The 26,734-nt window shown below is 39.1% G+C and overlaps 1 protein-coding gene across 8 annotated transcripts in view; it reads right to left on the reverse strand.

Moving 5' to 3' along the window:
• MARCHF1 (membrane associated ring-CH-type finger 1) overlaps positions 1–26,734 on the reverse strand; it is a 259,414-nt gene that overhangs the window by 52,083 nt on the left and 180,597 nt on the right. For all 8 annotated transcript variants that reach the window (XM_080371104.1, XM_080371101.1, XM_080371105.1 and 5 more), the window contains one exon: positions 5,526–5,576. In XM_080371104.1, the coding sequence (XP_080227230.1) occupies positions 5,526–5,576 (51 nt within the window). The remainder of the gene's footprint in view (positions 1–5,525; positions 5,577–26,734) is intronic.

Below are 26,734 nucleotides of genomic sequence, written 5' to 3' on the forward strand. Positions count from 1 at the left end.
TTTAGGGAAACTCTGCAGTCATGCCTTTTGTTAAGCTTCCTACAAATAAAAAATAAGTTGTATGGGCAAGCCACGAAGTATTCTCTAGACAAAGAAATTAAACATTTACATCTAAGAAGAAAAAAAGTGCAGCAATAGTTATTAATGCCATTGTATCTAGTTCTATTTTTTTTTGCCTTGCTGTGTTTTATGGTCTGATGAAAAAAAAATACTTTTCACTAACTTGTTTACTTTGTGCTGTTGTTTTTTACAGTAAATCTGAGTTAAGTGCCAGGTTAGTCTTTATCTTTGATATTAATGATTCTGTTTATGAGCAAGAAGAAACATTTAGATGACTAACATAACATTTACACACACTTTCTAATGACAGTTTTATATACACGGTAATATTCACTGTAACAGCACTGTTGAAGGCTGATATTTTACCCTTTACAAAAGTAAGGACTTGTTTTTTTCTTTGTTTATTTTCTTTTTTGAAATCTCTACTTTTTCTCTTAGTTGGTCACTACAGTAATTTAGAAGCTACACTTGGAAAGGCTGGAGCTACATGGTTCCTTGAAATAAACCCAAAACACACCAATCTGGAAAAAAATTGTCATTTATGACTAGCATGAAATTGGCAAAGAACAATAAGAATAAAAAATGTGGATTAACCTGTACCAGTGCAGTCCCCTGTAGCAAAATGCAAGGGGTCACACAACTGCTCTTTAGGATTCAGTCATGCAAAGGTATCTGGGAGCTCTGCAATCCTCTTTCAGGCTATCAAAGTCCATGATACAAGCTTCTTAAAAAAAAAAAAAAGTGAGTTCCTTTATGCTTTTTCCACTATAAATAACTATCACTTGTGTTTACAACAATTCAGACAGAAGATATTATGAATTGTCTGCTGGTATCACCGCCAAAGACATGGGGGTATGTTTATCCATTAGAAAATGCACAGTGCATGCTAACAGTGCGTTCTGCTTCAAGTTGTGTAAATCACCCGAACGGTGACACAGGGCTCTTCATACATTCACCTCGTACTGAGAGAGCATGAAAAATCAGAGAATATAAAAATCCATGTGAAAGAGCATTCAATTTCAATGGAAGAGATTAAATGGAAATTTAATTCTATAAAATTATATAAATGACAGTCAGTTTGTGAAATATATTTCAAAATCACAAACCAAGTAGCTCAAATCAACAACTGGCAGCAATAAATTTTTCATCTAAGAATTTAGCGGGCACTACTTTGGCATGCTGCTGTCTTTTGGTTTTCATTCGTATCTTACTGAGAGGAGCCCTACCTGACATAAGAAATCAGTACAGAAATTGCATAAACATATAGTAAAACCAATTCTTTCCTTTCTCTGTTGTTTTTCATATTCTAAATTAGACAAATGAATATTATTACACAGAATATTCCAAAATGATCACCTCACTTCTTCCTGATGTAAGTCAACAGAGTTTTATTAGATGGATGTTTCAGATACTTGTAAATAAAAAGTGTTCTAACACCTGCTCCAGGCGTTTGAGAAGCAATTGAGCCAAAACAAAAATCAGGCAATTTGCTGCAAGCCTGAGTTTCTCTCCACTGAAAAATAAGCCCAAAGTTCCCATCAGAGAATTTCAAATCTTACTGCTGAGAGCGCATCCTTCTCTAAGGAGCTCTTGAATCGTAATTAACATGCAGAAAGATAACTACAATGTGTTAGAAACACTGCTTCCAGAAAACACTTTAACAGAACCAGGCAGCCTCAGAAGCACATATAAGCATAACTTCTACGGACCGTAATTCAAACACAAGATTTGCTCCACTGGTTAACCACAACAGAAAGAAATCAATCCACCAGATCCTTCTCAGACTAGCTTTCCTCTTTCATTATACTCATATTTAGGAAGACACAACAAATTTAATGAAAAAATCTACAGTGCAAAGAAGTAGGTAGTAGCAAATAGGTAACAGACAAGGTCAAGCTTTTAATTTGTGTAGATTTTAGATGCACCCAGATAGGATAATTGTAATTCTGAAATCCAGAACACTGCACAGGACTAGCTCTTACAAAGAATAAAGTTGCCCCTACTACCAGCACCATGGGAATGGATGGGACAGAAAGTCTAAGGGTTAAAAAAATAATAATAATTTAGAAACAGCAAGGCTGGTTTCTAAAATGCACATTTCCAATACTTCTATGTTTTTATTCGTACGTATTACAGTAGTTAGGTTCTGAAAGCCGTAGTTAGTAACTAGGGCTCCCCTTTGTCCCTGTGAGATAATGCAAAATACAGATCAGTCCCAAACACGATCTGTTACTCCCAGTGCCAGCAGGGCAGAAGGTAAGAAGACTTGTGTATTGATTTATTGATTCTACAGGGAAAATCTAGGTTACTACCAGAAATACAGCAGAAATCAGACACCAATACATTTTCCTAATTGTCTCTGCTTGGAAAACCAGCTGAAGGAGTTGCTCCTGGAGACCCAGGGCAGTGTTACCGATGTATGGGCTGCCATGAATGAACACTGTCGCAGGTGGATCTTCACTGCGGACAGTCCTGTCAGGCAGGAGTACCAGGGAACAGGCAGACAGGACTGGGCAGAGTAAGGAACAATGAGAGTACAAAATGATGCCAGATCACTTGCAAAAATTTGCAATTATCTCAGTGGTTACCCCACAAATGGGATATTTAAGGTCACTGTAATGAGCTGGGAAAGAACAGAGATAGATCAGCAAATTAATTTGGGCAAATGCTCTCTCCTTCCGACCTGCCAACCAAAATGGTGCAGGAGGGCCAAGGGCAGGGGGCATAGAGCACGGTGCCTTATGGGGACAAGGGCCAGTGGGAGCTATAGCTGCACCACATCGCTTTCACCGTTCATATACTCTTGCCCGCAAATAAAATAGCAACTGATTCTGTGCTGAGTTGAGTTAACAGAATGGAAGTGCAGGATTTTGCTTTACTCCTACCATATTGATGAAATACTTCATTACACATGTAAAAAATAATTGACTTTTGCAGGCAGAGCTATGTAATACCATAGTTACATGAAAATATTCTGTAAATATTCCAGTTGGCTTAATTTTATAATAGTACATGTACAGGTATATTGGACAGCTACTGTTTTTACTTAGTTAACGTGTATTACATTAGACATTACAGATTTGTATTGAAATCATCTGAATATTTTAAGTTTTGTCCTTTCATTTGCAGAAATAGTTTATCACTAAAATTCTTATCATAAACTTACATGCAAAATAAAAAAAGTCTTTGCAATGCGCTACATTTCTGCACTCTCGATGGACAGCAAAAGTCAACAGTAAAATTAAAGCGTTGATTTCCCTCTTGCCCCTCTAGTGAATATCTGATTTTAAAAATCTATAGACTGAATTGGTATATACCAACTAGTATCTGGTAAATAACAAACAAACCAAAGCCATTCCTTCTTAGCATGTCTAGATAAGTCACATTCAATGTTCAACAATTCAGTTTAAGCTGTAATACCATGTACTTCAGAGTTAATGTACCTGGTGCACAAAATTGCCCAAGCACACAAGCAAACCTCAGGTGTTCTCTCTGAACAAAAAAACGTTAAGAGTGTTAAGAAATATGAATCTGTATTTGCAGAATCTCAGCTACATTGCATTTCACAAACGGTGGTACAAAATCCAGTGATACCAGGGAATGTCTACCCTGTATATGGGACAGGAGCTCCGTATACGACCAAGGGCGGCGTACACAATACACAGTAACTATTACAATATAACTGCCTATTTGACCCTTCATACAGGCAAATGAAAGCAGTAAAAGACAGTGTTTTGATTACCATAATTTATATTTTTAGATACAGACTTTCTATTTTTTTCTGTAAATTGAAATTTTTACTGTGTGCAAGATCCAACACTGCACAGAACTCTACTTTTGCCTTTGGTGTGTAGTTTACATCACCTAGATGCTTCCTATCTTGTTTTGAGGTGCAATATTTGTTACTATTACTTTATGCCATGCGATACTAACCTGAAAAGTCAGGTGTTTGCTTTTCTGTTTATCTACACAAATATACCCTCCTGTCTTACAAAAAAACAGCCATTTTGAATCAGACAACAAATTGGAAACTAGATTTCAAATCAAATGTCTTTCAGCATTTGAAAAGCTTCACTGGCAGGTACCTTCACATGGAAAAATTGATCCAAAAGAATGAATGATGCTATACATCAGAAAAAGATTATAAGCATGCCTGGAAACCTTGCTTTTTAACTTACTACTCAAAAAGGTGCAAGTACACCTTTCTAATAAGCATCTATACTTATTTATGCAGAAATTACTTCACAACAACTGTAAGTCACTGCCATCTTTCTCATGTCAATGAATATATTTATGTTTTGTCACCGTGTAACCCACACAACTGACTTAAAGTACTATCAAGTCAACATAGATTTACAGTAATTACAACTATAGACATACATGTAAAACTTTTAGTGAAAATAATACATACAATTCATTGTGATCAACCTTATAAGTGCTTAACTATATATTTTTTAAAAATAGGCACCAAGTCAGGAAAAGATCAGCCATATCCTGCAACAGGCTAGATACATTCTAAGCCTTTTTCCTTGCATTTTTTTTCCCTTCTTAATGTAAAAGAGCAGAACCTAACAAAAACCTAGTTTCTTTAATTTAAAAAAATGTTGATTTTTGTTTGGGTTTTGTTGTTTGGTTTTTTGGGGGTTTTGTGGTTTTTTTTTTTTGTTTTGGTTTTGTTTTTTTTTTTTTTTTTTTAGAAAACAGTTCTACAGTGTGTACCCCACAGACAAAAATACTGTGGGGAAGGGCCTTAAGGATACTGTGCTTGCACTGAGTGCAAAATATTTAATCTGTAGATACAAACATAATACATGATGGACGCTTAGGCTGGGATTCAAACAATTATTGGATTTTCATCTTTTACTTCCTATATATCCTGGCTTTTTGGCATAATTTCAGCCACATCTGAACCAAAAATACAGACAGAAGGTGGTTAAAACCAAAGAACTCCAGTACAAATCACATTCTGCCTTTTCCTAAAGTTTCCCTTCTCTGTTTTTTAGAAATTAAAAAGCATCTAGATATAAAGTCCTGGTTTCTATGAACCATAAATTCCTGTAAAAGGAATTCAGAATTCAGTCTGAAAAGATGACACATTCATAGCATTACACATTGTGGTTGTAATTATTTGATTAGGGCAGGGTGATAAAAATCAAGTAGTAATTCTATCTTAAGCCAAAGCATTAATGTAACATTAAGCAGTTGTGGGAAGCAGGTGAAAAAGGCGCAACTGTTATTTACTACTTATTATTACACATATGACAGTAATGACTAATTGTATATCGATACTTTAAGATGCATTTTACATGGTAACCATAATGTTAGGCAGCAAAAAATTAAAATCTGCTGTTTGTAAAGAAAACATCAGAATATGCATATATGGTTAAATGAAGTAAAGTACCATATTGCATTTGATAAACTTGGTGTTCTTTAAGTTCTATACAAAGGAAACAGATATCACATACCTTTGAAATGTTACTTGATCGACTTGTGGAACGCCCTGGGGATTTATCATTCTGGAAAACAAAATTGAAAGATGAAAAAAGTTATGTCATTTTAATTCTAAGAAGTTGTTGTACTCTTTTTGTGATTGTGCACACTGTTTCTCTTCCTCTGTTTTTCTTCAGTTTGACTACTGACTGTACGATGGAAGACAGCTCAACAAATAAACCATTACAACATTCATGTTCTGTAAGAACATTCAAGTTCGGTAACAAATTAATGTTGGCACTTAATTACTGTTCCTTTATTCCACAGGTATTTTTAACAACATTTTGAGTGAAAGATTAATGTGTCATCACAGCTTTTCATGAAAACCGGTACTCTTGTATGAGAGGAGCATTTCATGACAAATAATAAAATCCACCTAGTTACACTGGACATATCCCTGCTTAAAAAGTTGAATTCATCCTTTCAGGAAAATCAGAACAGTACGAGATGACATCCTGGCCAGATATGCTGAGAACAACAAATTGTAACCAGTCATAAATGTAGTTCAATGTAACGATTACACCTCCATCCCCCCTTGTTCATGCAAAACACACACACACACAGACACCCCCCCCAACACCACAGCCTGAACTCCAATAATGAAGTGTATGTTGAATGTCTCCATTTCTATAGCATTTATATTTGATATTTCTGGCAACCCAAATGAGGAAGTGAAGCAGAGGTTCAATAATTCGTTCAGTATTTACACATCCCCAGCAACAGATTCAGCTTCATTTGCACTGAAAAGGTAAAAGGGATTTCAGAAGCAGTGCTCATCCCCTTGGTAAATGCATGTCTTAAGGAGGTCACAGAAATGCTTCTCTCAGCACTGAGAATGGAAGTTCAAACACTCAGGTGAAATATTCATATAAACAAGGCTGATTTCTACCGAGAAGGGGTTGAACTAGACAGCATTTGTGCAAGTTTGTTAGATAACTTGCTTGGAGGAACAGGGGGACAAAACCCAAAGCAGAGCTTTCACCTGTGCAGCTTAATTTGCAATGCATGCATCACTGTGGCAGGCTGACACATACGCTAATAATTGCATGCACACATGTCCATCAAAGGCTTTCAACTTGACCATGACCCCCCTCTCCTCATCCTTCATTTAAATACAGAAAAATACAGAAGCTGCCAGTTGAAAAAGGCTAAATTTCCTACTCCATTAATACATGTCTAGTCTAGAAATTAGTATTCTCTAATTATTTGTAGCACAGAACACTTCTGCAATGGCAAAAATGACCAAAGAAACCCCTAAGACAATTTGTCAGCAAACATATAGGAAAAAACCCTTTGCCATTTTTGTATTAAACAAGCTGCTTCGATCTCATATGCACACCCATATGAAAAATAGTTTCAAACCTATTTGTTTCATGGACCCATATCTCTCTTCCTTCAGACTGCAGGTGGTTTGTGTTTTTGTTCCATCCCTCAGCACCATCAATTGTTTGCACTGCAGATATTAATATATTGCACTCTCTTTTTACTTTGTCTTCATCAGCACCAAGTAGCACAACAAACTCTTGCCCTCAAAAAAACAGCATCACTGAACTCCCTGACTGTACACAACGCTCCATTTTATTCTGCCATATCAGCTTATTCTCAGGACTTAACCACCTTCAGGTTTGTGTGTCACAGTTTCTTTTCTAGGAAGAATTAAAAAAAAAAAATTCTTCAACTTATGCTCTCGTTTATTATATCTCATCCTTGGGGTTGGCCCTGCTTTGAACAGGGAAGTGAACCAGATGATACCTTCTGACCTGAAGTACTCTATGATTCAAATATTATGTCTGTGATATATTATCCACTGTAGCTTTGGTAATAAATTAATAGTTGCTTACTCTTTCTAGACAATATTAAATATATACAGGTTTGAATGTCTTCATTTATATCCATAGCAAATACGCTTTGGATATTCTGGGTCAACATTCAGAGCAGCTCTGCTTTGACCTCAAAATAATGGAAGTTACAGACCCATGAAATTAATTCCCCTCTTGCAGTTAGAAATTATGAACGCACATCATAGATGAGAAACTTCCTGCTAAAAGCATGCAACCTTTGTCCTCCCACACTTGGACTACAGAAATATTTTGGACAGTGTAGTGAACTCTGGAACTCTAACTTCCTTTGTTTTAACAATCTGTCATCCACAATTCATCTTCAAAGTCTGTTTCCTGACTACAGCTCTCTAGGCTTTTCCCATGATCCATTCTTCACTGTGGCACACCTCTCCTTCACTGTGATTACAACAGCTCCAGCCCTCCTACTGAAAACTCCCAGCACCTACGCTCCACAAAGTGCCAGCTCATACACTGACTGGTCTAAGTTGAGAGAAAGAGTGCTGGCTCTACAGCTTTTTGATAAATAAATTTAATCATAATTTCCAAGTTCAGTATTTCGTTGTCATTTATCCTGAAAAACACGTAAATTAAACACAAAATGCTGCACTAAATAACATACATAGATTGAAGATAGAATTCTTCATTCAAGTTACATGTTGCACCTGCATGAACGTTTATACAAAGGAAGAACAGAACAGAAAAGTAACAGTAAAATCTCGTTTGAAATGTGACCTCAAAGAATATCTGTATGCTTCTATTTTAATGGTTTATGTGTACAAAGTACTCAAATTGTTAAGAATAATTGATTTTTTTTCTTACTGTAAGTAAAGAGGAACCATCTTTATTGAAGAACATTTTTCCTGCAAGCCTGCTAAACAGTAATAAAAAGATTTTTTTTCTACACATTCAATATTAATTCACATTTGTGCATCAGGGAAATGTCTTACCATGTCCTTCCAATCAGATCATTTCAAGGAAAGTAGCATTCACTGTTAAGAATTAATGCTTCTCAGCAGGAATTATTTAACATCTGTAACAAGGGTTCTTGAGCTCCTTGACTGAGTTTTCTAAATTTACACATACAGGGTTTTGGCCCTTGAGCAAAGTGAAAACAAAATATTCAGAGAGATCTCTTGCTAAAATTCTCAAACTGCCTTTTCCTTCAGTCAACGAAACAGCAAAACGATGCCCTCCCAGACTCTGGCCACGACAAGTACAAGCTTCCCAGGTTCTATGTTGTCCGATGCAAGCCACAATGAAATGCCTGTCCTTATTTCCAGACATCCTGTACTGCCAATATTTTTTTTTGTGCGCGTGTGTGTGTGTGTGTGTTTGTGTCTTGTATTACATCCTGCAAACACTTAACAGGTACATCTTCAAAACTCTGACAGCACAGCAAGTTCCTGTAACTATTCCACTGGAAAAATCAAGAAAAAAAATCAGTCTGTGTTTGTAAATTTCCTAAGAATTCAGTTTTGCCAAAGTAATTTACAAGGATATAATTGAAAATGTAATTCAGCCTTCAATATAAATTCTGCAAGGAAGACAAGAAAGAAATAATGCCACAAAATTTCAGACTATTACATGTTCATGAAACTGTTTTGGGAGGAATGTTACATGCACCTGTCCCACCACATCCTACCAAGAAAGCTCTGTATGTAATAAGGAATTAAAATACTTAAAAATAAAATAATTGCAAAATCTCTTGTTATGACAGTAAACCACCTCCTAAAATTTCATTTCAGCACACGACTAGGCTCTTGAACTGTTATTATTTGCAGTGACGAGCTTAAATTTAAGCTCATTAAACTTTCTGATGCCCAACGTTATGTTTTTTCCCAACTAGCAAACAGGGCAGTAAAGACAAATTCCTAAAATAACGCAGTGAACAGTTCAAGCTCTCGTTCTAAACAGGAAAGCGGTAGATTAGCTGGTTGCTTTCTGACTCGCACTAGATATTCATCCACGTGGCTCATGATCTTAAGTCTTGTTTACTGGCAAAGCACATTTCAAACTAACCGATCCATTTGTCTGGTTTCTTTCATTTTCCCACCCCCTGCACTTAATCTCTCCGAAGAGAGCACAATATCATCAATAACTAAGCACAATATCTCACACAATATCTCAACTCACAGGAGAGCTTTAAGCAACAACTTTGTCACACACAAACACCCAACCCATCCCCCCCAAAAAAACCTGCATAAAATATTTTGCTTTTTTTTTTTCCTTTCCCATAGGCTCTAATCTTTGCATCCCAGTGGTGCAATGTGCTGCTTCACACATCTGCACACAGTCCTCAGGCTTAGAGTTCTATACATGGTTGTAACACAGACTTTTTTCTAGAAGTCATATCAAAACATATCACAAAAATAAACATCTCCTAAATGTGAGCACGACACGAAGCAAAACAAACGTGTTTCTGCCTACCTAAAGTCCCCTTCTACCTAGTACCCCTTCCCTGCACCTGCACTGGAGCCTCCTTTTGCCACCTTTTCACTTCTGGAATTTTGAACAGGCGCAGAAACTGCCTTCACTTTATGGGATGAGCTATCAGATATGAAGGTATCTCAGCCAGCAATGTCAGTTGCTGGAAATTTAAAAAGCAGGAATTAACATTATTATGTCCACATAATAATGATCAAGTGCACAATGTGTGGACTTGATACACTTATTTCAATACCCTAACATGAAAACGGAGAGACAAAACCACAAGAGGCAATATTTTCTGTAACTGATAAACAAAACCCTCAATGCCCATAATTAACTAGGACATAAACACACTGTGTAATTATTGGGCATCACGCATAATTTTACTTTGGAACCCAGAATGTTTTTACTACCAAAGAACAGCTGGATTCAAAGTGCCAGCTCATAGAATAAAAGTCCACTGGGAATATTAAAGACTGTGATGCAGATGCAACCTTTAATTAAAAGAATAATAAAATATAAATAATAAACCCCCTACATAATAATTATTATCACTAAACATTAAATACCAATTTAAATTTAAAAAACCACATATAATATGTAACATTTATATTATTCATATATACTATATCACATCTCCACATATAACCAAAACATCTAAATTGGTACATCTGTCTCTCTAGGAATGTATTGACATGTATAAATGTGTAAATGAATTCGGTCTGTTCCCAGTCACCCGCTGCTGGGCATGGTCGGAGCCAGGCTAACACTGTCCCCCACAGTGTGCCTCTTGTTATGTTACTCAAGAACTATTTCAGTTTCTTGTGTTGGCGACTAAATTATTAAAACAAATACAAGTACTTATACGTATTTATTTATGATTATTGATACCAAGAAGATAATGACAATGTTAATACTGACAGAGCATACAACCTGCCTCTCGGCCAGTTTGGATTCAGCCTTTTCTCTGCAGGAAGAAGGGGCAGGGGAAAATCAGTTGCTGGCGACAGCATCCTAACAACTTTCAGGGTAACTGGCAATTTCTAAACAGCTTTGATGTGGGGAATTCAAGTCCTGGAAGGAACTCAAAGCAGATTTTAGCTTTAAAGTAATACTGGGAAGGCAGCTCATCATGGATTGACAGTATCTTTTATTATTCATGGAAGTATTTTCTTTGCTGTTACATATTCTATCCAATTTTTTCATATTTCAAATATTCAAGAGCTAGCCATATAAACAAATATATATTCTTACAATGTTCTAATAATTCTATTATTCTAATAATATAAGGGTTCTTATAAATGAATCATACCACTAAATTAGCAAACATACAATTACTGGTAGTTAAGTCTATATTTGAAAGTGTAAGAAAATTTATCTCCTTTCTTTGTAAACAAACAACTTTCCAGTCTAATAAATCTTAACTTCACTAAGAAGTTCGACATTCATGTCAAATCACCTAGAAGGTCACCAGGCAAAAAGCCTGTGGAGAAGGTAAATCTAAAGAGACTGAAGGTCACTACTGTAAAACACAGCTGTGTAAAACCAGGTGATTATTAAAAACTAGGCTTCTGAGGATGCTGAAGAATTTCAGACATGCCATTCTGACTGTTAGCTCTGGAAACAGACTACATCATCCAGTTTGGCATAAAGATGTTAGTTTTATTACCCTAGGAATTGCACATTTTCCATATTTATATGTGGGTGGAAGACTATAGAGCAATGATCAAGGAAATTCCCTATTAGTGGGCTGCTGGATAACCTTACGTAAGTATAATGTACAGGCACTTTACTTGTCATATGCTGTGTTACTTATTTTGCAACTAAGATACCTTTGTGGCCAGATTTGCAGCACATAAGACCATAAAAATTGCACATTGGTACTTCCAGCACTACAGTAATGTTTGGAGTTAAACATTTCAGTAAGTTATTTTCTTCTTCATAATTTTTTCCTCTGAACAGAAATCTACAAAGCCACCAAGAGCATGGCACAGACATACCTCTGTTTCTTACAGCTGCTCCATGCACTGGTACCTCTAGCAGGCTAGGTCCCGTTCCTCTCATATATTATACTATCTTACCCCACATCAGTCTCGCTGGACTCAGTGTAGCAGCGTGGGGTTTTTTTAGTGTAAGCTGCTAATAAACATGATAAATACATCAGAATGAGATCCACCACACTTTTGAGTCCAAAATGCTAATAAAAATTTAATGAGGCTCAGAGCAATTTTCATCACAGGCCACGATGAGCATGCTTGCTGTTACAGTGTAAGGGTTTTGCAGTGATGCTTCTCCCTGCAATTATATGGACAACTTCTGCGTTACAACACTGTTACTTTCTCTGTATTGCACAGATGTACAAGGACAAAACTGTTTCAAAACAGGAATAAATACAACATTGCATTAAAAAAAATAAAATCCAGCATTGAATCAACCTTGAAACACTGCACGGGCACGCACAGAATACAGCCAGAAGGCAGCACATATAAACACTTACCTGACATAAGTGCTATTCTTTTAACAGCTCAGATAAAGAGCCAGATTATACTTTGTTGTACCATGCTTAGCAAAAGTGAAAAGTTCCCAGAAATCATAGAATGATTTATGTTGAAAGGGACCTTAAAGATGACCTAGTTCCAACCCCCCTGCCACAGGCAGGGACACCTTCCACCACACCAGACTGCTCCCAGCCCCATCCAGCCTGGCCCTGAGCCCTGCCAGGGATGGGGCACCCACAGCTGCTCTGGGCAGCCTGGGCCAGCGCCTCAGCACCCTCACAATAAAAAATTTCTTCCTATTATCTAATCTACATCTGCCCTCTTCCAGCTTAAAGCCATTCCCCCTTTTCCTACCACTACATGGCCTCGTAAAAAGTCCCCCTCCAGCTTTCTTGAAGACCCAAGTACCTGAAGGTACTGGGAGGCTTCTAGGCCGTCTCCCTGGAGCCTTCTTTTCTCCAGGCTGAACAACCCCAAGTCTCTCAGCCCGTCTTCACAGGAGAGGTGCTCCAGCCTCTGATCAGTTGTGTGGTCTCCTCTGGACTCACTGCAACAGGTCCATGTCCTTCTTGTGTTGATGGCCCCAGATCTGACCGCAGCACTGCAGGTGGGGTCTCATGAGAGCAGAGCAGAGGGGGAGAATCGCCTCCCCTGACCTGCTGGGCACATTTCATTTGATGCAGCCCAGGGCATGGTGGTTTCTGGGCTGCAAGCACACACTGTTGGGTCACATTAAGCTTCTCACCCACCAGCACCCCAAGTCCTTTCTCCTCAGGGCTGCTGTCAATCCATTCTCCACCCAGCCTGTATCTGTGCTTGGGGTTGCCCTGACACATGTGCACTTGGCCTTGTTGAACTTTACCAAAATTACAAATGAAATAACCACAGCATTGGAAATAAGTTCAACACAAATGAGTAAACGGACAATAAGTATCATGTAGCTGCCCTTTGACTGATCATGACATAAGAAACCAGCCAGAAACTCCTACTGGAAAACTATTTCTGGTAATGCCTAATACTAATGAGAATGAGGTTTGTGCTGGTTTTGGCTGGGACAAAGTTAATTTTCTTCCCAGTAGCTGGTGTGGGGCTGCGCTCTGGATTTGTGCTGGAAGCAGTGCTGGTGACACTGGGATGTTCCCTTGCTGCTGAGCAGCGCTGGCACAGAGCCGAGGGCTCTTCTGCCTCTCACCCCCCAGCGAGCAGGTTGGGGGGCACAGGGAGCTGGGGGGCACAGCCGGGACAGCTGGACACAGCTGGCACAAGGGGTGTTCCAGAACATGTGGTGTCACGCTCAGGATATAAAGCTGGGGAAGAAGGAGGTGTGTGTGGGACACACTCAGAGTGACGGCGTTTCTCTTCCCAAGCCACTGCTCCAGTGACACAGCCCGGCTGTCCTGGGGGTGGCTGAGCACCTGCCTGCCCGTGGGACGTGTGAATGAATGCCTTGCCTTGCTTCGCTTGTGCACACAGCTTTTGCTTTACCTGTTAAACTGTCTTTATCTCATCCCATGAGTTTTCTCAGTTTTACTCTTTTAATTCTCTTCCCCATCCCACTGAGATGGAGTGGGCAAGTGGCTAGGTGGTGCTTAGTTGCCAGCTGGCATTAAACTAAGACAGGTTAAAGGAAAAAACTGAAAATATAAAAGGCCAGGACTTCAAAGGCTCAACATAGAAGGGTAAGCAAGAGTCTTACAACAAAGAAACCATACACAGCAGTCAAAGGGTCGGTCTTGCTTATTAATACCTCCTGCTTTCTAGGAGTAAAGGGAACTTGCTCCTCGTGCAATTAAGACAACCAGGAACGGAGGGTTGGAAGTGGCTCTAATTTATTTCTGCACCTGCAGACCAAGAGGAGCCCTTTGATTCAGTTCAGAGGCTGAAGGAGATCACGTCCTTTCCCCCAATGAATGCAAGAAAAGAACGTGAACAAATTTTAAGCTGATCTAAGAACCATCTTCCACATTTGCCTGCTGCAGATAACATACTTCTCCATCCGAGTCATCAAAATGTGGTGCAACTATCTAGCCCCAGACCTGCATGTCTCAAGGTTCAAGCACTTGAACAAGTTACTGCAGAAGTTTCCAATGGAAACTGTTTTATGAAGTTCCAGTGTATCAAAAATACCTCAAATTGCATAGATATCCTTCAGCAACAGAATGTACTTTGGACCGTATATCTGAAGTGGACAAGATGCTACCACACCCTGACTTGAAGTATAATATGTTTCTATGTCCAAAGCATCAAATTATTAAAATAGCAAAGAGAATTGAGGGGATTCATAGAAAGAAGAGTGAATAAGTACCACCAATATTTTTCATTGTTCAATGCAATGCATCACATTTTTGATAAATCTCTCCACTTACCCCTGCTAGGAGGCAAAATGTGGATGTTACTCAGGATGGACTTGGGCAATAAGCAATACACTGTGCTGTGGCCTCATGCCAGTGGATCTTTCCACCTCCTTGTTCTAGGCCAAAACAGCAGATTGCACCTACCGGCGGATGGGTTCATGGTGCTCTTCTTTCCAAAAAGAAACCAGTGTTATATCACCCAGCTCATTTCCAAATGCCATTATCCACCAGAACATATGGACACCAATATCCCAACCAGTCTCTAGGTTAGCACACTCTAACAAAACAGTTTCACAGGACTGGTTTCATTGTTTAATTAGATGTGAAATTTTCATATACTTTTGTTTCACCCACTGAACTCATCGGCTGACTAACAATGTCAGGATATTTTTTTTTCAAACTAACCAGGTTTCATTTACCCTTTTGCTTAATTTAATCTTAAGAAAAATCACAAGCATTTAATCTAATGTTGTTCTCTATGATTAGGTACCTAAGTCACTCTTTGTATGCAAAAATACACATCTAAAATAGTATCTGTACTTGTCAACTGAGGAACTGTTTGGTGAACATCAAGCATAATACTGCACGACAAATCTACTGTAATTCGCTGCCTTTGCTCTTCAGTTTCTGCCTTGGGGGGGCTGGGGGTTGGATGGATGGGCATGGGACAAAAAGGAAAACAGCTGCCAACACGATAGTTCCTATGGTAGTTTTCTTGCAAGATACAAGTGATGCCTGTCTTCCAAAGCTGACTACATAGTTAGAAATTAAAAGCTGCAAAGATAGATACTGGACAAATGAAACTTGCCATTACCTTCTTATTAAAGAGTCACGGGGAAAAACCATAGGAAGACTATATTTTGAAAATCAACAAGCTCCTAGTCTGTACTCCAGTAACATACCTTGGTGTGATCAAGATGGATAGAATGTTATTTGTGAATGGAATTAAATGAAAAAATGCATAGAGGGATAATATTAATTACAACTGAAGAAAAGATTACAAAATTAAATAAATAAAAACAGAAAAAGACAAATACAAAGGAAAAGGGACGGAACGAAAAATAAACATGTGAAAACATTTCCTCCACTGTGTCAAAATATGGAATCACATAAAAAGTAAAATCTTCCCTATGAATAAAGGCATTTAAAAGAGCTAGTTCTTCAGAGTCAAGAGTACCCTACAGGGAGGGACAGTAATGCATGAACGAATTACTGTTAGTTCTCCACAGGAGAACCCTGCGCATGCTGACACAGTGCAAGGCTCCAACTTCTCTGATACACAGTTTCTATAGAAGATTTACTTGTCACATTTGGAAACAAATCTTGGCCAAAAACATCTTACTGATGATTTTGTTTTCCACTCTACTGGGTACGATACTTCTCTTCAACAAAAATACAGAATTTTTTATTATTATTGTATCAGTATCTAACTGCAGCCTGTTTAATTTCTACCATCTCACTACGTTAATCAGAGCACTTCAGTTACAACAGGTAGCAAGATAATTTGTGATAAATTTCCACATCAGAACCACCTTCTGCTACTTTGTTGCTAATGTCTAAATTCCTGGCAATCATAAACAACTGTGATTGCAGTAACACTTGATTTACATCCAGTTATTACTGGAGACATGGTATGGGGACTTTGTGTTTGGCTGTTGATAAAGATACCTTGCCCTGGAAAATGGCAAATAGCTGTATACCTCTTTTACTTGCCATTACTCAGCTATACAGAAAATGACAACAAACACCGACTTCTGTTGTGGGCTTTTTGTTTTGTTGTCCATACACACACACACAAACATGAAATACAAATGCAACAAACAGTCTGCAGGCTTTACTTTGTCAATCTGTTTTGCTAATGCATGACTGTCAGTTCAGCTTTGTTTTATTACTTCTACATAGGTGTGACACACGTCACTATACACCTCTTGGTTTCAAATATGAAATAAACCACTTATTTTCACACTGCATTACCCTCCTCAAATGGGTTTGACACATGGAACAAGAAAGTGAAGCAGAATCCTCCTCACTATGACATCAATTTATCATTTTGTCTCTCTTCTATGATCAACAGAAATGGAACACAATACATTTCACTGCAGCACTCTTGCATCAAATGGTTCTATCATTTACACATTAGTATCACTTCCAGTTAATGCATTTAAGCATTTCCATTCTTGATCAATAAAGCTCTGGTTTTCCATTCTGTCTTGCACAGCATGACAGAACTTCAGTACACTAACCACTATATTTTTTTTCCAAAGCTCCCAGTACATCACAAAACTTTGCTTTTCCACAAGACTCTTGGTGAGTCTGAAGAGAAGACTTGGTCTTTTCATCACCATGTTGAACTCCAATCTATGTTCGTTCATTTATCAGCCAATGCTTTTTAGTTTTCTCTTATGAGTGACATCCCTCCCTCATCCTTCCGGGTCTTTTCCCAAACATCAGGTCTTTGCAATCATCCTCTCTTCTAAGAAACCTCTTGGTGGTCAGTATACAAAATTCAGCAAACATTTATTTGTAAGGAGTAATGGATAGGCTTTTTTTTAAAGGAAATTAGACATGGTCTGCTGACCATGATACACATGCAGTCTTCTCTTTGTTAAGTATGATTATATACAGGGGTTTTTTAATTGAAAAGACAAAATAACTTGTTTCAGAAGCAGAAATTCAGAGGTCATTTTGTTGTCTGCCAGTTATCGTGACCTGCTGGATTCCAGTCAATTAGTACCAGAGATGAAAGACTCGGGGTGGCCAAGTACTTGTCTAACAGCCAAATATTTATCAAAGGACAAAAGATTAATAAAACATACAAAGTGCCTCAACTACAACAGAGCTATAAAACAGTACTTGAATATGTGCTGTATGTTCAAATACCATGATTTTTACACCTTTTACCTGACTACATTTTTCATGTCTTCGGTGTCCCTTTACTCAAACTCCTCCAAGTAAAAGGAAAAATGAAAGTAATAGCATTTAGAGCATTTGTGCTCTAAAGGATATCCAAGCATTCAAATCCTTTAAAGTACACGTGTCGCCTCTCACTAACCAATTTGATTCATTATTCATAGCTTAAACCCCCTGATCTCCAACTGCAACAAGTACAGGAGCAAAACTATAAATAATTAAGTTCTTGACCATAAGTTCTAAGTCATAATGCTAAGAAAAAAAAAATAAGGGAAATAGAACTGGACAAAGAACAACACCATTTGACTACACACCTCTTTTTGGTACCCAGCAAACCTGTATCTCAAGGATCTTCATGTACATAACAGAAATGTAAGCAGAATAGTAGGGCTCACAAAAATACTAACATTAGATGAATGGAGGATTAAGAGAATTTATGTTGAACCCTGGTGGTCAGGGTTGCTACTGCTGGATGCGGCTGTAAAATCAGAAATGTTACCAACTGAATAATTTAATTGTGTATCAACAGGCCCAGATTCAAAAGCATGTAACTCTCAGTGCTAGAGGCTTAACATGTCTGAAACCTTACTATCACAAGCTAAAAACCAATGAATATAAGGACATGAAAATTTTATGCAAGCTGAATCCAAGCTGCGCATAGATTCCACAGACACATTCATCAGCATCTTTCCTACCCAGCCTGGAAATCCCCAAATTAATCTTAATGCTAGATTAACTGAGGTTAATAACTAATTAAACATTTTGGGGATTATAATTTAATTTAATTATCTACACATTAGTTTACTCATTATATAGGTTGTAATTTTCAACATAAATTTGAACACTGCAACTCCTTCCTCTTTAAACAACAATTCAAAATATAAACTTTAGGGCTTGGATTCCTACAAAAATCATTTTCAACAAAACTCTACATGAAAGTTCGTGGAGTGATATGTTTTTTCATACTAAAAGGTATAGAAACTTTGGAGAAAAGACAGCTTCAAGTTAAAATGCATATCTACAACTATTTCTCTGCTTTAGAACTAACACTGAAATTAACTCAAATCTTATTTCTATGCACTTTGATCCAGTAATCACCATACTTCATAAACCACAGAATCATAGTATTAGTTTGGTTGGAAAAGACCTTTAAGATCACGAAGTCCAACCACTAACCCAGGACTGCCAAGTCCACCATTAAACCATGCCCCTAAGCACCAAATCTACACGTCTTTTAATACCTCCAGGGATGGCGACTCCACCACCTCCCTGGGCAGCCTGTGCCAAGGCCCGACCACCCTTTCGGTGAAGAAATTCTTCCTAATATCCAATGTAAGCCTCCCCTGGCACAACTTCAGGCAACTTGGAAGAAGAGACTGACATCCACCTCACTACAACCTCCTTTCAGGTAGCTGCAGAGAGAGGTAGAGGCCTTGTTGGCCCTCCCCCTGACTCTGACCCATAAACACTCAACCCTACTGTCACCATCATTAAGCTCTAGACAATCAAAACACTCCCTGACATACAGGGCTACCCCACTGCCTCTCCTCCGTTGCCTGTCCCTTCCGAGAATTTACAGCCACCCATTGCAGCACTCCAGTTGAGCAAGTCATCCCACCATTTTTCTGTGATGGCAACTATGTCATAATTTCCCTAGCTTCCAGCTTCTCCTGCTTGCTGCCCATGATGCATGCATTGATATAGATGCCATCTTTTTCTGGGGAGAAGCCCTAATTCCTATGTGACCACTCCCAGACACTTCTGTGGTTTCTAATACATCAATAACCCTGCATCTCTCCTGCTGCATGGATCTCCGTCCACTATCTACACTGAGATAGCAGACTGAAGGACCTTGCTAGCATGCTGTTCCTCAAACATTGGCGTGCCACCTCAGGTTCATCTCTAGTGAGCCTGCTTTTACCTGTAGTGAGCCTGGTTTTATCCCCTTCCCCCTTCAAATCTAGTTTAAAGCTCTTTCAATGAGCCCTGCTAACTCCTGTGCAAAGATCCTTTCCCTGCATTGGGACAGGGGTACCCCGTCTGTCACCAGCAGCCCTGGTGTTGTGTAGACCAACCCATGATCAAAACCCCACAATTCTGCCGGTGACGCCAGGCTCGGAGCCAGGTATTGAGCTGCTGGCTGTTCCCGTTCCTTCCCTCACCATTCCCTGCAGCCGGCAGGACAGAGGGAAGCACAGCTTGTGCCCCTGATCCCCTCACCAGTCGTCCCAAGGCCCTGAAGTCTCTCTTGACTGCCCTCGACTTCTTGTTGCAACTTCACCGCTGCCTACCTGAAAAACCAGTAACGGAATATTATCCGAGGGCTGTGCCAGGGTAGGAAGCTTTCTCCTCACACCTTTAATCCCGGCCCCAGGGACGCAGCAGACCTGCCCAAGAGATGGGTCTGGTCCACACACTGGGCCATCTGCTCCCTTCAGAAGGGTCCCCTGTGACAATGGCCTGTCTGTCTGTCTTTATGGAAGCCGTTCTGATGCGGGGTGCAGGCCAACCTAACCTTGGATGATGGGATCCACCATCAAGGTAATAGAAACTTTCCTATTCTAAAGTTTTTTCATATGCTATCACAGCTCTTTATTACAGAAAGAATAATTTTTGTTTACAGGTAAGCCTCTTGCAATTTGCATCTCTAAAGTTGCTGAGTCTTCTCATAAATTAATAGTAGTATATTACTGCACAAAGGCAGAAATGTGTCATTTACTCCAATCCTTTGAAGAGCTTCCATGACAAAGAGTGGGTCCTTGTTTCAGTTACATCCTGAATATTTCAGGACAGTAAGGTTCAGGATCCAGGCCACAGTTGTTTGGTTTTATCCCTCTGCTTTCTGAAATATGCAGTATATTCATTAGAGGAAGAATGCAGTAGAAATTATAATTAAATTGGGCTTATTCTGAGAGCTCACAAGCCCACCTGTTGCTACATATACATTTATTCAGTCAGGGGATGGAGAAAAACTATTACACGAAAGGTTTTTTGTTTTTTCTTTATAGCTACCCTAACGTTTAATTAAAAGGCTAAATCCCGAACCTATTTTCCACTTTAAAATAATGCAAGTAAAAAGAAGTATGGAACACTGTATGCCCCTATCTTTCAGCAGACTTGTTCAGCGAGTCACACACATTCCCGACAGAAGCCTTCTCCAGGTCTTTCTTTCCCAGACAGACATGACCTACATATTCAGCCTCAAAGATGTGTTGAGAGATGGGCATGTACAGCACACTACTTAGTGATTAGTCCTTCCTAGCAGATTTTATGTTCCAACAGAAATCTCTTGGATGGAAAGAGGAAGTCCTAGGAGGAAAGAAGGAAGAAGTTTGAGGAAAAAAGATAATGAGGAGACTCTCCTGGGGAAGAGAAAATGTTACCCTAGCTTAGGCAAGGGAAGATTTCACTGTTGAAAGCACAATTTATGATTCCAGATATGACAAATCAATAAATGAACAGAAAAATAAAACCACACTAGAAGAAGCGGCCCTGCAAGGATATCTGATTAGTTATAACGCAAAGACATTGTAGGCAGTTGTTAATTCCTCCCAGTCAGACCTTCATGCCTAATAAAAAAAGTCCTTGGCATAATTAGGACAGATGATAATTCAAACTTTCCCACAGTGGCTATAAATAGCTACTTACCAGAATATAGAATAGATATTTATTTTATTCATATCTGTTAATTACTGCATAGATTTTAGACTAATGTGTTGGGAGTAACATCCTGAGACTCTGACTCTAGTATTTGCACACTATATTCTATGCATTTACATGTGTCTGTCTTCAAAAGCTCTAGCTGTTAAAAACACCACTGAAATTACCTAATCTATTATTCATTAAACACTTTAATTATTCTCTTAGATATCAGTTAATACCTTACACTTTGCATTTTTGCCATTACAGCAGGCAACAATGAAGCATGTGTGATTCTACTCTACTCTTTTCTGTGCTTTCTCATCAAGGAATCCTGCTTCGCTTCATCACAACACATAATGTGAAATAACATTACACAAACTACTACTGTGATTTTCTAAAAAAGATACTGCACTTACTCTCATTTCAATCATTTCACTGAAGACAGTAGGTCTTTGATCTGATACATACTCTAGACTTTTAGTGTTCGGTGCACTTCCAGATTTCCAGAAGTCCATGTTGGGAAGGACTTCAAGTACAGTTATACTATTTTAAGAAAATAAACAATACTCCGCCACTTGCATCTGAACCAGGTACTTAACTGGTGACTTATGCAGTGTCAACTGGAACCAGGTCCACTGAAGATGTGGTTAATTCATCTTAGGTAGTGGTCCATGCTCTGCCATATGATGCTCATAGAATGTCCTCAGCAACACATTATCTTTCAGATTTTTGAGAACCAGGCCTTCCAACTCTGGCAAACATTGGCTTATACAGCTATAAAAATGTAGATGTTATTCAGGTGATTTTCTTTTAGAGCTAAAAAAACATCTTTAGCTCCAACTGATTTTTTTCACCTCATACAGAAGCAGTACTCTAGTCAATTATTGCTATAAACAAGCAACACAAGGCTTTCGCAATGTGAGGTATTAAAGAAGAAATTACAGAGAAGAGCCTCAGAGAAAGGATTAAAGATTCAATTTTCAGTCCTATTTTTTTTATTAAGCACTTAACTGATTACAAAGGCTGAGTGATCAAGCAAAGACAATGTAAAGGGATTAAATCTATTTTTTTTTCTTTACTTGCTTCCAGAGTTTGGTTTCTCTTAAAATAGCACACAATCTAATTCCACAGAACTTGTCTGTGTTCTAATTTAGAAGGCCCATGGAACGCTCCCATAGCGAGCTGGTTTTGTCTAACTGGGCAATTCTAATGTTTCCAGGTACCAATGATCCACTGTTTCTATCTGGCTCCCAGTAGTATTTAAAAACATAAATTTTCTTGAGTATGTTTCAAATATGTACCCTGGCTGGGAGGCTGATTACACTATGATTCTGCTTTTCCAGTTGTAAAGGTCAGTATCTAGATGTGATCTACACTGAAATGAAATTAACCTTTTGCATTCAAGGGAAACAGATGTGTTAGAACCACTGAACTGTGATACAGCCAAGCACTACAGCATATAACGGCTTACTCATCCACGTCACAGACAAATTGAGGAGGCGAGATAAGGACAAACTGACAGAACTCCCGAACGCTGTGCCAACCGGCAAGATGAGGAATATAACCTCATACTGTGATTAGACAGAGACATTCTACTGGCAATAAAAGCTAAAAGTATAATCCCCAATAACAACAGTTCTGATATTTCTCTTAAAATCAGTGCGCACGCAGTCCAGTTGGAAAGGCTAGCGAAGGTCTGCTCCCCTTCCCAGTGCATTCAGACCCGTCATGACTGCAGTGCCCGTGAACCTGAACTCTGAGCCATGCAAACCCTCCCAGCCCACACTGCCCACAGCTAACAGGAGGTGAGATCACTTCCTTCCCTACATTATGCTTTCCGGGGAAAGTGGATTAAAATATGCTCAGAAGGCCCATATACAAGACAGAAGATGACACATTACACAGATAAAATATGTTAAGCCTCTGTGATGTAAAGTATTAATAAGGCAAAGTATAATAGTTCTTTATATAAGATGTGTGTGTGGGAGAAGTCATGTAAAGTGTCCCAGCTCTCCCTCGTACAACAGACAATGTTACACCCCTGGAGCCACTCTCTCGCTATGATATTTTATCCTGGTGGAAGTAATTGGCCTCTGCAATTAAGTGGAAGGAAGCAGCAGCACAGCTGGATTTTCTTCCTTTCTGGGCTCTATATATGAGCTGCTCAGTAAGAATCTCCACAGCGTAACGAGAGAAAGTGAGATTAGCTCATAATTGCAGGAACGTTAGGGGACACTTCCAGTTAAAAAACCTTAGAAGAACCTTTCTGTCAGTCCCTCAGTTCTGCTGCAGAAATCAGCACCAGGAGCCCTGAATCAGCTATGGGATCTGAAAGATGCAAGGAAGAAATCTCCATCCTTCCTCTGAGATGATCAGTCAGTAGCAAGAATCTATTCTTCCATTTTAAACATCAAAAGAAATGATATTCCTATACCACTTCAAATCACTTTTGCATTGCACTCCCGCTCTTTAAGTGCCACAGTGGCTGCAGCTTTGAGTTCATGTTTATATTAGCTTTTCCGTTCAGTTTCAAAGTGCACCTCTCCAATGGCTACAAATGGTACATGCTCTTTTGTGGTACTAAGAACATGTGACATGAATCAGGAGCAGAGCGCGCAAAGCTGTATGTCTTTTGCAAGTACTTCCTGGAATCGGAGAGTAGATGTTGGGATATCAGTAACTTCCCCTGCATCCTAAAATAAATGTGTTCTCATCCCTGTAGTTCTCTTAACTATTTAATATGGCCAAACACTCATCCGATAATCCATTAAGGTGCTCCCTTCACCAGCAGCGAGTCAGGCATCGGAGTTGGGCACTGATCTCCATGACAACAAGCTTGTATATTTGGCAACTAAAAATACCTGGTAAATTAAGGGTAATTTCCTCTCCTCTTTTACTCTCAGGCACTTTAAAAAGCATAAAAAGAAAATAATGGGAAATATAATAAAACAGCTCATGATATTTTTCATGATGAAAATGACAGAAACCAGAACCACCACAAAAAGGTAGCATTTTTCAGTTATTTCAATGAACTAATTATGAAAAGAATCATACTTGTCAAATGAACATTAGCTGGTAAATTGCTAACTTTTGAAGTATGCATTTGCCATGTATTTTAAACTGCCATCTCTCCTGTAACAACCACTGTATAGAAAGTCCACTATACAGTATATTGCATGGTTAGGGTTGCCAAAAAAAAAAAACCAACAACACACCACCACACTTTCCTCCCAAAGGTTCATTGCCTTTGCCATACCTTTGCAAATTCATCTGGGCCACCATGAAGAATTATTTTGTTATTAAACACTGAACATCTGTTTTCTTCTATTACGGCTCTAAGCTTCCTGTGAGACAGTTTATCAGTTAAGTTAACCAAGGCAAGCAAAAATTCTTTTTTGAGGCCTTTCTAGGTATTTAGCTGATAAAACAGTTGATGGGCAATGGCTGACCTACCCAGGTCTGACTGCGTCTCTGCAGCACTTAACATTCTGTTTAACACTGGCAAATCAAAACCAGATATAAGAAAAAATTGCTATGACTCTAGACTGTACATACGGCTTTACTAAAGGGCAAATCAAGCCTAACAAATTTAGTGGTCTTCTACGATGGAGTTACAGTGTTGATGGATGAGGGAAGAGCAACTGACACCATCTACCTGGACTTGTGCAAAGCTTTTACACTGTCCCGCATGACATCCTTGTCTCTATCTGGAGAGACAGGGATCTGACAGATGGACCACTCAGTGGATAAGGAAGTGGCTGGACAGTCACACGCAAAGAGGTGCAGTCAATGGCTCGACGTCCACGTGGAGACCATTGACAAGTGGCATTCCTCAGAGATGATTCTCGCCCTCTGCTCTGCTCTCATGAGACCCCACCTGCAGTGCTGCGGTCAGATCTGGGCCATCAACACAAGAAGGACATGGACCTGTTGCAGTGAGTCCAGAGGAGACCACACAACTGATCAGAGGCTGGAGCACCTCTCCTGTGAAGACGGGCTGAGAGACTTGGGGTTGTTCAGCCTGGAGAAAAGAAGGCTCCAGGGAGATGACCTAGAAGCCTCCCAGTACCTTCAAGTAAGCTGGAGGGGGACTTTTTACGAGGGCATGTAGTGGTAGGAAAAGGGGGAATGGCTTTAAGCTGAAAGAGGGCAGATGTAGATTAGATAATAGGAAGTACTGTGGGGGTGGTGAGACACTGGCACATGTTGCCCAGAGCAGCTGTGGGTGCCCCCATCCCTGGCAGTGCTCAAGGCCAGGCTGGATGGGGCTGGGAGGAATCTGGTCTGGTGGAAGTTGTCCCTGCCCCTGGCAGGGGGGTTGGAACTGAATGATTTTTAAGGTCCCTTCCAACACAAACTTTTATATGATTCTATGAATCTCAAAACTGCAGAGAAATTAATAATAATATGAATCTCTATGAAAATGATCGAGATTCATCCAAACTTCTTTGGAGCTCAAATTCTTCTGAATCTTGGCTCATGAAGCAGTTTGAGATGTTTTTTCTTGTCTTAACATCTCCATATCGTTCCAGACTTCAACACTTGAGACTTCTGGGTAAATTTTCACATTGCATTCAGTATTGTTGAAAAAACCTGAATGTACATCTGTGAAGGAATCCTGCAAAAAGCTGAAGTCGTATCCATGTGATGAAAACTTGAAGGAATATTTGCAAAGGCATAAACATTCACAATAATCTTGGGTTTCCTTCAAACACATGAGCAGTGAGAATTCTGCTGGGAAATGTGTATGGTGAATAGAAGGAATGGCCTCTGCACAGGGAACAACTAATAAACTATAGTCATTCAGACTAGAAGAGGGACAACTGAGTTGAAATGACAGAGGGCCACAAAATCATGACAGGTACGGAAAACAGGAAATTATTTAACAGTCTACCACTATAGGAAATGAAAACATCAATTCAAACTAGCTGGCAATACGTTTAGAAAAAAGTAAATACCATCAAGTTGCTAATGTGTAATAAGCACATCAGAAATATTTGAAAGCTTACAGAGGATCAAAAAGTGACTGAACATACTTGCAGATGAAAAATTTGTTCAAGGGGAACACATAAAAAACTACTTCTTGTCCAGGAATTCCCTGAACTGCAATTTCCTGGATGCTGGGAGAGTATTCTAGGGAGTCACGCTAACAGCTCGCGCTCTTCCCTGACCCTTCCCACCGCATGCACAATTAGCTGCTGTCTCAGAGCACACCAGGCTACACGGGCTTTTAGTTTGCCTTCATTTGGACCTTCTTACATTAATAGACATAAATCGGATAATTATAAGACTGAAATCTGTCATTTCAATTACCAAGATGTTGGTCAATAAGAACGTTTCACACAATTCAATGGAACTGTTGTATAATGTTATGTATGACAGTATTTCACTAATTCGGTCCTGGAAGATACCTTTGCAAATGTAAAGCAGATTATTTAGGTCCTACTAACTTAAATAATAGTTCCTGGAAAGTCAACAGCCCTGAAAACTGTGAGATAATTTTTTAAGTAAA

This window comes from Falco punctatus, assembly GCF_963210335.1.
Source record: "Falco punctatus genome assembly, chromosome: 1".
Taxonomy (NCBI): domain Eukaryota; kingdom Metazoa; phylum Chordata; class Aves; order Falconiformes; family Falconidae; genus Falco; species Falco punctatus.